Consider the following 13,947-nt stretch of genomic DNA (forward strand, 5'->3'; position numbering starts at 1 on the left):
ACTTAAGCTTCACTTTTTCAAATCTACATGTGTTTTAATAAATACTGAATCCTTCACATTTATGCCATATTCATAACTATCCATAATGTATATACTGCACTGCTGACATGTTCTGCAGCACTTCAGAGAGATTATACATTATTCACATGTCTTTGCCCCAGTGGAGCTTGCAATCTAAGGTCCCTACCACATTCATACATAGTATGGTCAGGTTTATTACCAATTAACTTGCCTGTACATATTTGGAGTGTGGGAGGAATCTGGAGTACCTGGGTAAAACACATCAATTCCTTGTGTGAAGATGGAGCCCTGAATTCAACCAAGTACATTGGAAATCTAGCATATCTAGTATATTGGAAATCTAGCATATCTAGTTCATTGGAAATCTAGCATACTGTATCTAGTATATTAGAAATCTAGCATATCTAGTTCATTGGAAATCTAGCATATCTAGTTCATTGGAAATCTAGCATATCTAGTTCATTGGATTGCTCACTGTCTGTACAATGATAATAAAGAACCAAAGGCTGCTTAAATGAGCAATACATTGTAGGAAGCTACTAAAATAAAATTGCCATCCCTCTTATGAGTTTCAGCATCATTTCTAGCTCTGATCTGTGTGGTACAAAAAGTGAAAAGCCAAGCTGAAATATATGTCATACAAATAAATCTGAAAGCACATCCTAAGTATTAGTGCTCATTAATCACGTCTGTGGCCACCACAAAGATTTCAAAAGTCTTGCTGCCCTATAATTAAAGTGCTTGGGAGCAGTTCATTTGATTACATTCATGCAAAAACAATTATATACTAATATGTAATGTATATATAAATGAACTCCTCTCAAACACTCTAATTATGTGTCCTTCATACTCCGCTACCTAAAATGTGTTAATGGCTACCCATGTGATTAACGAATAACGAGCACTGACTGAAAGCATGTTTTAGTGCTATCTACTTAAATTTTAATGGAAATGAATATGCCCAAGACACTACATAGCAATTTGCATTTACACCACCTGGCAATTTGCATTAGGCATTTACTTGCTATGTGCATGTGTATGGCCCAGCAGGATCACGTGTACTAGGAGCTCCCTCTCAGTGCGAGGGACAGAGCGAGGGACAGGTGCTTTTTCTAAAAAAATACTAGTTTTCCCAATCTGTAGTGTGGGCTCTGTTAACTGCATCTCTTTTATGTGATAAGTGCCCTTTTTAACTCTTTTAAACTCAGATTTAAAGAAAACCTTGGGGTCATTTATAAAGTTCACACAGCGCATATTTACAAATGTTGTATTGCCCATGTTTTTTCATGAACGCTAAAATATTGTACTGCTGTGCCCGTCTTTCCAGTTTTTGCGAATTTTCATTGAGAATAAATTTTCGCAAACGGCTCGCAAAATGAGACGGTGGGTTTGCGTGAGTGCGCCCACTGTGTGAGGTTGTTTTGCACGAAAATAGCGTTGACAGTAACTTAAATTCGCAATTTGTAAAACTGTTTTGCAAATATTTTCTCTGCCACCAAAGTTGTCAAATGCAGAGTGTGCGCATATTATTCGCAATTTGCAATTTTTGCCATATTTAAAAAGCTCTTATAGACATTCGCAGTGTGAAAAAAAAAATCGCAATTCTGTTTGCACTACACTTATTCAGCTTTATAAATGTAACCATGTGCCGGGCAAATACATTCACTGTGCCAACCAATCTGCTCTGTGTGAAGTTTATAAATGAGCCCCCTTGTGTTACAACATAACATTTCTTAGTTATTTAGGGTTAAAACACTGACATATTCTTCAAAAGAGGATACTTCCAGGAAATGGTTGATGAAGCCAAAACTTAAGGAAGAGATCTGAATCAACATGCTTAGGTGGAATAGCCTTTTTGTTTCAAAGTATACAAAAGAGAGTACATTTGTCAAACATAATATCAATCGGCAGTGACATTTTCTGCTACTTTGGCCACAATCTGCCAGCAAATACTAATGTCTGCATAAAAGGAAGGGAATAAACAGAAAGAGACTGTATGTTGGTATGGGATGATAATAGCAGACACTGTGGAAAATAAGGAGCAGATTTATCAAGGGTCGAATTTCGAGGGGTTAAAAACCCTCGAAATTCGACCATCGAATTGAAATCCTTCGAATTAGAATATCGAATTCGAAGGATTTAGTGCTAAAATAGCATTCGATCGATCCTTCGAATCAAACGATTCGAATGATTTTTACCGATCGATAGAAGGATTTTTATTCGATGCCAAAAACTTTAAAAAATGCACTGGAAGGTCCCCATAGGCCATATAGCAATTCGGTAGCTTTAATTTGGCGAAGTATTGAAATTGAAGGATTTTTAGAGACAGTACTTCGACTATACAATGGTTGAATATTCGAACGAGTTTTACTTCAAATCGAAGTCTACGTAAATTATGAAGTCGTAGTATCCTATTAGATGGTCAAAGTATCCAAAAAATTACTTAGAAATTCGAACTATTTGGACTTCGAAAATTCACTTGAGCTTAGTAAATCTGCCCCTTAGTGGTTGCCAATTAATTTATTTCAATTAATAATTAATTCATTAATTGTATTCAATAAGTGAATTATGCTATATACTGTAGGTAAAACAAATCAGAAATTAAAAAAAAAACATCTTTCAAAGCATATGTACTAAACATGAATTGGTTTTAAAATAAAATATTACATGGTAGAATGAATTATTAGCAAGACAAACAGTGTAATGTAGTATTAAACAACACCATCCAAACCATGACAGTGTCTCTTTAAAACTTCACAGAATGAATCTGAGCTTGGCATGCTCTGTTGATTTGTTCTTTGTGCTGTTGCTGACATGAACAGACGTAAATGATTGGTAAATTGATCTGGAGTACTGATGTATTTCTGTATTTTTCTCCTTAGATCAACTTATTTGCTTACACCTACAATTAACTTTTGTTATGCCTTCCATAAGTCAATATTGAGACACATTGCCCAAAATCATACCTCTAGTGATGGGGGAATTTATTTGCCAGGGGTAGGGATGGGCGAATTTATTCGCCAGGCGCGAATTCGGGCGAAACGCCCGCGAAAATTCGCGGCAAAAATTCGCGGCAAAAATTCGCCGGCGTCAAAAAAAAATTCCGAAAAAACGGAAAAAAGCGTGATTTCGCGAATTTTTCACCATTTCGTGAATTTCGCACGAAATTCGTGAATTTTTCGGCGAAACGACGCAAATTCGCCCATCACTAGCCAGGGGCAAATTTGCGCGATTCGCTGTCGGTGAATTAATTCGCAAACCAGCCGCGAAAATTCAGCAGAGTCAAAAAAATGGCACCGGCATCAAAAAATAAATGAACGCCGGCGTCAAAAATGGACGCCAGCGTCAAAAACAGCACCGCATACCTCGTCTTGTTGTCAGCCACCAGTTTTTATTAACATAAACATAATGACAACTTATTTAAATTTATTTAGTAGGGGCAGCTTGCCGTCTCCATATTCTTCCATCCCAGGTCTGGGTCTTAGTAGCATTCCCACAAATCAAGGACAGGTGAAAGGAAAGTTTTACTGTAGGAGTTTTACCAAATGTGAACAGTTCCATCATCAGGAAAAAAAACCATAAACTGAGAACTTTTATTTAAAACTTCATACAGTAATAACCATATCCTCTCATTGGTATCTGAATGTTACTCCACTTGACGTGTAATTGTAACCTCTATGGGCTGTTACCAACTTCCTCTCTGGCCCAAGGCCCCAGCGACTTGCCCCCTGCCTGTCTCCATCCACAACTCCCACCATTACCTCCACCACAATTGCCCCTCCCGCATTACTGACACTTTTCCTAACTTTCCCTTTTACCTTTCCCTTTTTTAGGCTACAACTACACTCTGAATTGAGCCCTGCCCCATCTAGGCCCTAGGCACATGCCCTGCCTACCCCTAAATCCAGGCCAGCTTTTGTAATAATTTAAAATCTATAATTTTTCCCCTTCTGTTATTAATACATTATACTATTATTGTAATTTAGAGCACTACATATAGAAGTACTGTAGCACTATCTATACATATTCATATATACTGTACATACATATCCATTACTTTTGGTTAGCAACTAAAACTACACAAAAGCTATGTATTTTGTAAAAAAAAATTAAATGCAATATTAGCAGGAATCTCAAGAGACGATATTTATAGCATACAAAAAACATGAAAACAGAATGCCCTACAGATACTGAAGCTTTCTCAAGCCTTGTCATTTCCCATGCTTGATTGACAGAGTACGATTTTCTTGTTTATTGCTAAAGCTGAGCAAAAGTATTCTGCCAAGTGTTGAAATTCAGCTGAGTTTGTACATTTTGGATTTTTAGCTAATTTTTAAATGCATATTGATAATTATTCAATTTCCATGCTGAGAACTGCAGGCAGCCATAGCTAGATATATTTATTTATTTATTTGTTCGACTTTTTCTACTTTTTACTTTTTTGACAAAACTACATCCCCCCCCCCCCTGAATTCCAATATAATTGGGGTATTGGAAGTGTTGAAAATGGGGTAATCATATAATATAAGGATCATTTGTTTGTGCAAACTGGAATATATAAAGGGTTGGGTTAGGGTTACTCTAGTTATGAAAGGCATCATATGGATGAAAAACACTGGTGCCAATACATACCTGGTGTATTCTGACCCCAAGGCAATTCAGTTTATATGATGAAAGGCTACATAGTGACCTTAAACACAGAGGAAGGAGTGAGCATGTGAACCAGGGGCGTAACTATAGAGGAAGCAGACCCTGCGGCTGCAGGGGGGCCCAGGAGGTATAGGGGCCCCATGGGCCCTAATTCATATAAAATTTCAATAAATATTGGAGAAACAAGTCAACCCCAAAACATTTTGGGGGCCTGAAAAATAATTTGCTGTGGGGCCCAGTAATATCTAGTTACGCCACTGATGTGAACTTCCCCTTATGACACAAGAAAGGACTGGAGGAAACATTGTTTGGTAGAAGCGACACCAGTATATCAAGCAACTGAGTTTATTGCAAGCATAGTATTGTCTTAAATAGGGGAAATTGCTGCAGACATAGATATTATTGGCTGCATAAAAAGCAGATCTTCCAATATCCCAATTTAGGTGGGAAAGTCATGAGTTGTGGATCCCAAAAGAGGTGCATCCTAGTGAGAAATGGATGGGTTTTAGGCAGATCAGTGGGAAATATGGATTATAGCACCTGGTATTGAAATCTAGAGAAACCTAGAGAGTCTGTGCCATTATGTGGATTGGCATATGAGCTGAAGAGGGGTGTATAGAAAAACATGCAAACTAAACCATTAATAATAATTTATGGCATATTAAATTGAGGTTGGATATTAATTGACATTTACTGGAAAAATCGGGGCTTCATTGTTATAATAGTGATGGGCGATTCTGACCTGCTTTGCCGAAAATTGGCAAAATGCATTAAAATCTATGGGCAACAAAATTTGACACGTGAGGGAGTGTGACAAAGCTTTTTTGTGGTGCAACATTATTTTCACCCATTGGAGTCAATGGGCCTCATTTTCGCAGCAAAACTCAGCAAAAAATTTCTTTTCGCTTATCACCAGGGGCGCTCCACCAATGAGGCGAGTTGAGGCACTCGCCTCAGGTGCCAGCACCCCCAGGTTGCCAGGGGCGGAAATAATGCCGCTCCTGGTAACTTTGAGAGCCGAATGTCTGGTTTTTAAACCAGAAATTCAGCTTTTCTAGTGCAGAGAGTTCAATTTAATTCGGCTTTTCTAGAGCAGAGAGCACATTTTTTGCTCTCTGCCTAACGATGCGCCCCCCAGACCCCCGTCGGCAATTTCAAGGTAAGCGCAACGGGCAAGGGGCAGCATTTCGAGCGCTGCCTCAGGCACACACATAACAGGCTGGAGCGCGCCTGCTTATCACTATTATAGAATAATTTACCTACCTGAATAGATATTTGAATGGGTAAGTGGAACCAAGAACTTTAAAAGTAATATACAGTTGCACTGTTTTTTTAACAATGAGGGACACCTTTGAGAGCACTGAAAGCCTATAATTCTGGATTTTTTTGTGATGATGATTAAGGGGCCCATTTACGTAGTTCAAGTGAAGGAATAGAAGAAAAAATACTTTGAATTTCGAATGGTCAAATATGGCTACTTCGACCATCGAATTGGCTACTTCGACCTTCGACTACTACTACGACTTTGAATTGAACAATTCAAACTAAAAATTGTTTGACTATTCGACCATTCGATAGTCAAAGTACTCTCTTTAAAAAATTCTTCGACCCCCTAGTTCGCCACCTAAAACCTACCGAGGCCAATGTTAGCCTATGGGGAAGGTCCCCATAGGCTTCCTAACAATTTTCTGATCGAAGGAATATCCTTCGATTGATGGATTAAAATCCTTCGAATAGTTCGAATCGACGGATTTAATCGTTCGATCCAACGATTATTCCTTTGATCGTTCGATCGTTGGAATAGCGCTAAATCCTTCAACTTCGATATTCGAAGTCGAAGGATTTTACTTTGATGGTCGAATATCGAGGGTTAATTAACCCTCGATATTTGACCGTAGGTAAATGTGCCCCTAAGTGTTTCATACCTCTGACGCATTTGTCTGAAACCCTGCTTCATCTAAATACTACTTTTCATAAAAATATACTTTTCTAACAGTATGTGCCATTGGGTAGGCCTAAATAGAAAATAGCAATTTAAAGTGCTACGGGCTGCTCCCTTGGATCATACTATTCACAGACAAACCAAGGACACACATACATGTTAGATCACATGAGCCACTTACTGGACAACGTTTTGTCTTTTGTTCCCATGCAGTTAGAGCTGCATTATTTCTGGTCAGGTGATCTCTAAGGCAGCACACAGACCATCACAAAATGGTGGCTCAAGGTAAAGTGATGTAAAAGGGCAATATTTACTTATATATTCCAGTTTGGTAAGTTTTTTTAATAGGCCACCCAATATGGTATAATATGGCAGCTGGTTAAGTATTCATGCTGGGGTATAGTTTTCCTTTAAAACTCCAACTTTAATATGAACTGTACCAACTGAATATAATACAGCATATTGTCTAACCCTCTAAATGATGAGCAATGAATTATATCTTGTTGACATTTAACATATTTAACAATCAAAGTTTAAGCAAAGTAATGATTGAGATCAAATGTATAGCTTGAACTGCATGTTTAAATAAGCCTAGATTTTATAGAGCAGAACACTCCTGGGGCAGAAGAGATTTTGCCTAATGCAAAAATCTGGTGAGTGTTAATAATGCTTAAATAAGCAAGGCTTGACTTCAAGCTTCTTAAGCACATTCTTTTTTCTAACAAACAATATCAAATAGCTGCCTACAGAATTCACAACATGTGCATTAAATTAATAATAACAATGATATTTCTTTCTATTTGAAGCCTCATTCTTCTTTTGTTGCCTGCTTTTATTTAAGCTCTTCAATTAATGCACAGAAAGTCTACATTCTTTCAAAGCTTGTTTTACCATCAGCTAAAAGACTGCAAATCAATATTTTATTGACATATTTTAGTGCCATATTGTAGGAAGCAGGTAACCCGTGTTCTTCATTTATAAGACTACACAAGAGTTGGAGTATTAAAATATATTATTTGCTTATTTAACACTTGGGTTTCTGAGTTGGCACTGGCAATTTTTGTAGCAGGGGAGTACAAAATAAAAAAAATGGGTTTTTGTAACCCTAAGGGTGGCCTGGTGACCAATTTCACTTTCAACACTAAAAAAAGTAATGGAAAAATTGTAATGAGTGTTAAAATTATAAGATATATTATCAGGAAAGCTTGGGAGCTGAGATTTTCTGGATAAGGGTTTTGTTCTGTAACTTTTTTTACTATTTCAGAGAAAAATTAAAACATTTATAAAAACTAGAATTATTTGCATAAAATGGACTATTGGAGTATGGCCTTTCCATAATTTGGAACTTTGTGGATAATGGGTTTCCTAATAAGGGATCCTATACCTTTATTAAAAATATATACTGTACATCTTGCAGCCTCAGTGCTGTAACCACTATATCAATCTATATCTCCTGAGTAAAATCAAGTATATATACTGTAGGACTATACAAATGAATTCTTAGCATATAAAGAAGAAACTAAAAAAAAAATATACATAAATATATACATAGATATATATATATATATATATATATATATATATATATATATATACCTTCTCCGTCCACACTTCCGAGTGCTGTGTCAAGGTTGATGAGAATAGAAGATCTGTGTTTCCAAGCGCTCCATTTTCATTATTCAAAAAAAAAATGATTTAGCACATTAGCAAACCTTTTGCATCAATGTTTCGGTTTATGGTCTAAAAACTTTGTCAACCTTTGTCAAATTGTTTTGCTAATGTGCTAAATAAATATTTTTTGACTAATAAAAATGGAGTGTGTGGAAACACCGTTATTCTACACACATATATTTATATATACAGTGTCGGACAGGGCCGACGGGACACTGGGAAAAAAACGGGTGGGCCGGGCTCTTGTGTGCCCTGCCGGCCCAGATCCGCCTCTTAGTATCGTGACCCCTTTTTGATGGGGGTTGCGGTGAAATAAAAATTTTGCGCGTGCCTACTGACGGTGAGACACACGTTGGCACTGAGGTCACGCTGCACGCACACACGACTGATGGATTCGAAGGATTTAATCATTCGATCGAACGATTTTTCCTTCGATAGTTCGATCGTAGGAATAGCACTAAATCCTTCGACTTCGATATTCCAAGTCGAAGGATTTTACTTCGACCGTAGGTAAATGTGCCCCTATGTTTACCTAATGCATTTTCAATTTAAATACACACTGCACACTGAATAAAATCAACAGCAATGCAGTTGCCATCAGCCAGGTAAATGATTTAAGAAACAAATATAAATATGACACTCCTAAAATTGTGAAAGTTTGGCTAAATATGTGATAAGAAATGAATATAGAGAAAAACAGAACAAGCCCTTTTGCTAAGGATTATTTATACATAATTTGAGCATAAATGATTTGCAGAAGCTGTGAGAACAGAAAGATAATTTTCACAATAAAAATAGGCACTCTAGATAGGTAGTACAGCGTATGGGCTGGTGACAGGGCAAGGAGGAGTGTGGGAGGTGATGTCAGATCATGGGGTAGGCGGGGGCAAAAGGAAGCCATCAGGTTAGGTAGTCAGTTGAGGGAAGCTCACCACAATTTTTGGAGGATTCGGAGCAGCCCTTGTATTCATATAGATACAGTAATTAGGTAAGGGCTTGCATATAGATGCATGGTCATCACAGAGGGTGGTGAAATGCTTGACTTGTGTGGTCCATGGGCAGTGAATGTTACAACTAAGTTGACTGGTAGTATTCAGACTCTTGGTGGGCAGGGGTCCCGCAAGAGTGATGATGAGTGACTGCCTGGTTTCACTTGCTCTCCTGACCCCTAGAAGTTAGATGGCTGCCATGTCAGGTAGCCCAGGCGGTATGGTGGTTTAAGGTGGGAAGCATTCCTTGATTAGGAAATATTTTTCTCCAAGTTTGAAGTTGAAAACTTCTGGTTTTGTGAGTTAATATGTTGTTACTGTATCAGTATTATTGACTTGCAATAAAAGCTGTGGCCTTTTCCCTCCCAAGATCTGGATGTCATCATTGTGTCATCATTGTGGGGAAGGGGAGAGAAAAGTAAGAGAGTAATAAGGAAGGTTAATTAGTGATGGGCGAATTTATTCACCAGTTGTGAATTCGCAGCGAATTCCTGCCTCTGGCGAATAAATTCGCGAAACTGCAGTGAAAAATCGGCCAACGTAAAAAAAAAAAATGGCATCAAAAATGCCGCCATTTCGAAAATTTTTAACCGTTTTGCAAATTTTGAGGGAAATTCGCGAATTTTTCAGCGAAGCAAACCGCCTCAAATTTGCCCATTACTAAGGGTAATGTTTCAGGTATTTTATTCCACAGAGCTTGACACTGCTCTTGTCATACAGTATGTCTCAAGGGTCATTTGAATGGAAGTGGTGAGTTGTTTGTTTCAGACTCAATAGATAAAGAAGAATTTAGGTTGGATTTAAGAGAGGTCAAATTGTTTTTTCAGGTAAAATTCTGTATTTTTCCTGACATACTAAAACATTTAGTTACTTCCAGTGTAAAAGTTTTACAATCATACTCTCTTACCAACACAAATGCTCACTCTCCCTATTGGTTTTCTTCTGCAGAGCCAAAGACTTTTGCTCCAAGGTCTGCTCGAAATTCAACTAAAGTTGCCCATATCGAGCTAATCATTTGACAAGGTTGCCAAACGTGAGTAGTCTATCTTTGTCTAATTTGGCCACCCATGGTAAACCAATTTGAAAGGATCTGAAAGTTTGGCACTAGTTCCCAGCACTAATGGGATATTTACAGCTGATATCTTTTTGACAAAGATAAGGCCTGTGAGTGGGTATTTCTTCAATATACAAGAATCTGTTATTAGGTACCTGTGGGCAATTCATAGCTAGATATTGGTCTGGCAAGTCTTTGGTTTTCCATTAAGTTATTGGCTTAGTCAATTGTATATCCAGTTTATGGTGAAATCCAAGAACACGTTTTCCACACTGTTAGCACAATGTAAGTCTATGGGAAACTATCTATACATATTATGTCCTTCACATTTTTTTTACTTTAGAAAAAAGTACTAGGTAACAATGAAAAATGCAATAACCTTTCTTTTTCACTGGTGATTGGAAGGAATTGTTACCCTGAACTGAAAAATCTGTCATTTTTACTTCTAGATAAACCTAATTTAGATTTTATATAATTTTGAAGGATTCCTGAAAAATGATTTGGCTGTACACTGAAACCACATAGCACTGAAGAAGAAATGTGGTTATTGAACCTTATTATAACCATAAAATGGAATCATACAAAGTTACTAAAACACCTTCATAATCTCAAGGCACAAACGATATTGATAAGGTACTGGCTATTATACACAGAGGGAGTTACAAAGGCAGACTTCTCACATAATAAAACCATATGTCATACAGAAAACTTGCATGTACTATTATGCATACTGCATTGTTTACAGGGCAGAACAGAAACATGCAAACATGGCAGATAAGGAGCAAGGAATTATGGTGTGCAGGAGCAGAGCTTAGCAATGCATTGCTTTAGGGCAAATTTTAAATCCTGCATATCTCACCCATAATGTACCTCTCCTCCTTAAAGGAGAAGGAAAGGTAGGCACCCCAAGTGATTGAATTGACTCACCTGAAACCTCAGGCTGGTGCTCCTATTTGCAGAAAACTGAACCAGTTATACCAGTGAGCACCACGGAGCGATCCTCTTCCGTCTTCCTCATTCTTTGCGCGTCTGCACATGTGCAGTAGAAGGAAAAGCTGAACTTTAACTAAAAAGTCGACTATTTTGTTCAACTGTGCATGCGTTTCCCCCTGGGAAATTTGAAGAAAGAAGACGCCGGAAGAGGATTGCTCTGTAGTGCTCATTGGTATAACCCCGGGCCGGTGCAGTTTTCTGCTGATAGGAGCACCGGCCTGGGGTTTCAGGTAAGTATATACAATCACTTGGGGTGACTAACATTTGGCACCCCCAAGTACAAGATGACTTTCCTTCTCCTTTAAAGATGTCTCTCTTGTAAGTACTTAAGTATGACTGCCTTTCAAAAGACTAATTTATATAATAGGCAAAGCAGTCATAATAATAGTAGTCAAAGCTTTAAGGAAGGAACTGAAAACCAATAAAATAAACAAGAGGAATTACGTAGAGCAGCAAAAGCAGAGAGAAGACAATTGCACTGGCTAAATTAATTCTCAAGGATACGCATTATAGCTGGTAAAGTTTGAAAGATAATTTCTATGTATTTCAGTCACGCACTTTAGCTTTCTTTTCTTTTATTCTACTTACTCAAAAGGCTCGCTGGGATCAGTTCTTTGAAGCTCTGGAGGTATCGGGATACGTTTGTAGTACATTTCCCAGTCAAAAGCTCCTCTCATGGCATCCCCTGCCTGTGCTTCATACCCAAAGTGATTGTGGTCAATGACATCTATCATGGGACACACAATTGTTTTGTGGTTCAGAGCAATCTGATCTGAAAAATGGAAGCACAAAATATAGGAAGACATGTTTAGTCAAGTCATCCATCATATTACAGCAATGTGACGCCAACATATCTCTTAGGGATCAAGAAAATTGTCTTTTTTTACTAGTTGCATCTCTCTCGACACATTTCACAACCCTCCACCTTTTTTTTTAAATCAGCATCAGACTGTTCACTAATACTGGTTTTCATTCAGCTGGACAGTGATTAGAAACAATTATAGTTTTTAGGGAAACTGCATTCCAGTGAGAGCTACAAAAGCCCAGTCATCTATATCTCTGTCATTCAGCTGCCACAAGCTGTCCTCAATCTGTCACCTGAAAAGAAAAGCAAAAATGTCTGAAGACTCTAGGAAACAGTACTTGAAGAATACGGCATAACGCAATTATCTTCCTAGGTATGTGTCTGAATGTTCAGTCGGAGGAGAAAAACAGAAAACGCTTAAAGGAAAACCAAGTAAAATCAGTTTGCTAGTGTAAAGATGGGTATTTTGTTAGAGTTGCCAAATATATTTGTTAAAGTATTGATACCTTACACACACTGACTGTATAATACCATGTGTGTTTTTGAGCAGAGGGGGGGGAGCAAGCATTTTGTTTATATTTAAACTTCCAAAGCAAGAAAAAATTTGTATGAGTAATTGAGTAATTCTGAGAGAATGAAATGTGTAAAGTAACAGCTATAAGAAAAATGTGATACTAGAGGGAACTTAGACATCTAAACTCTTTTAACTACCGTAGTGTTTTAACTAGAATGAAGGACGTTGTATTTTAATGATTTTTAATATCATCGCAACAAAACAAATTTGCAGTCCACCGAGAAGGCCTTCGTATAAACAAACCCCCTTCTTTCCCACAACTACAACCTGTTCGTCTAGCCTCAAATTACATTTTATGTGGGGAGAAAAATAAACCCTACATTGTTGTTAATGTTTTACCAAGTGGTGAGTTTTCTTCAAGGAAGAGAATCTATTTTCTCCACTCAATGGAGAGTTGCTAGTAGTAAGGACAGGTCATTTGGTTTCTGCTTTGTAACTTCATATGTCTGTATCGAGTGCAAAGTAGGGGACATGTTTTGGGTGGGAAAACAAATACCTACATGACTCCCACCCCTTATGAATACAATATTTGAACAGTATTTGTCTTTGTGCTCTAAAATGTCAATTTTTTTATCAGAGGAAAGCTCATCCAACACCCATCTCCCAGTGGATGGGGGTGGTACATGGCTGCTGGGAACAACCGGGGGAATTTGTCAGACAGCCTGTCCCAATCCCATTTGTCATCTGGGGGGCGGGTACAGTGCGATTCCCACACAGCAAAGCCCGCCAAATTATTTGGGAATGGCAAGCTTAGAGAAAGCAGCTTCCCTCCCACCCACCCCTGTTAACATGTTGTTTACTGATGTTTGTAACCATGGTATTAAAATTAGTGCTAAAATGTCTTCTCTTCACTTTTGTGTCACAGCTCTAGGGTTGTTTGCATCACCAGTTGGTAATGGACACAATCTGGTTAGTTAAGCTGTGGGGGGGGGGGTAGCCTATGGCTTGCCCCCCCTTTGCGGCAGGAGACTCCTGTTTTCCGGGTTCCAACTTCATGCCTTGACTTGCTCAGCAGCTGTCATAATGTGAAAAGTTTTGGTTACAAGGTTATAATAAAGCTGTGGCCTTTATGTACTGCAACACGTTGTCATGTGCCTTAATCGTATAGCTTGGCCACAGCATGCCAGTTCGGGTTTGGCCCTTTAGCAGCCAAGCAGTGTGCAAAATACAAAAAATGACCAATTCTGGCCATTACTTGCACTTTGCACACTGCCATCCAAAAGGATATGACCACTTATGTTTCTGAGA

At 38.2% G+C, this 13,947-nt stretch overlaps 1 protein-coding gene across 1 annotated transcript in view; it reads right to left on the reverse strand.

The window, feature by feature from the left end:
• LOC108698938 (polypeptide N-acetylgalactosaminyltransferase-like 6) overlaps positions 1-13,947 on the reverse strand; it is a 547,280-nt gene that overhangs the window by 126,490 nt on the left and 406,843 nt on the right. Inside the window, exon 6 of the mRNA XM_041589177.1 lies at positions 11,909-12,092. Within this exon, the coding sequence (XP_041445111.1) occupies positions 11,909-12,092 (184 nt within the window). The remainder of the gene's footprint in view (positions 1-11,908; positions 12,093-13,947) is intronic.

Source organism: Xenopus laevis, chromosome 1L (genome assembly GCF_017654675.1).
Source record: "Xenopus laevis strain J_2021 chromosome 1L, Xenopus_laevis_v10.1, whole genome shotgun sequence".
Lineage (NCBI taxonomy): Eukaryota > Metazoa > Chordata > Amphibia > Anura > Pipidae > Xenopus > Xenopus laevis.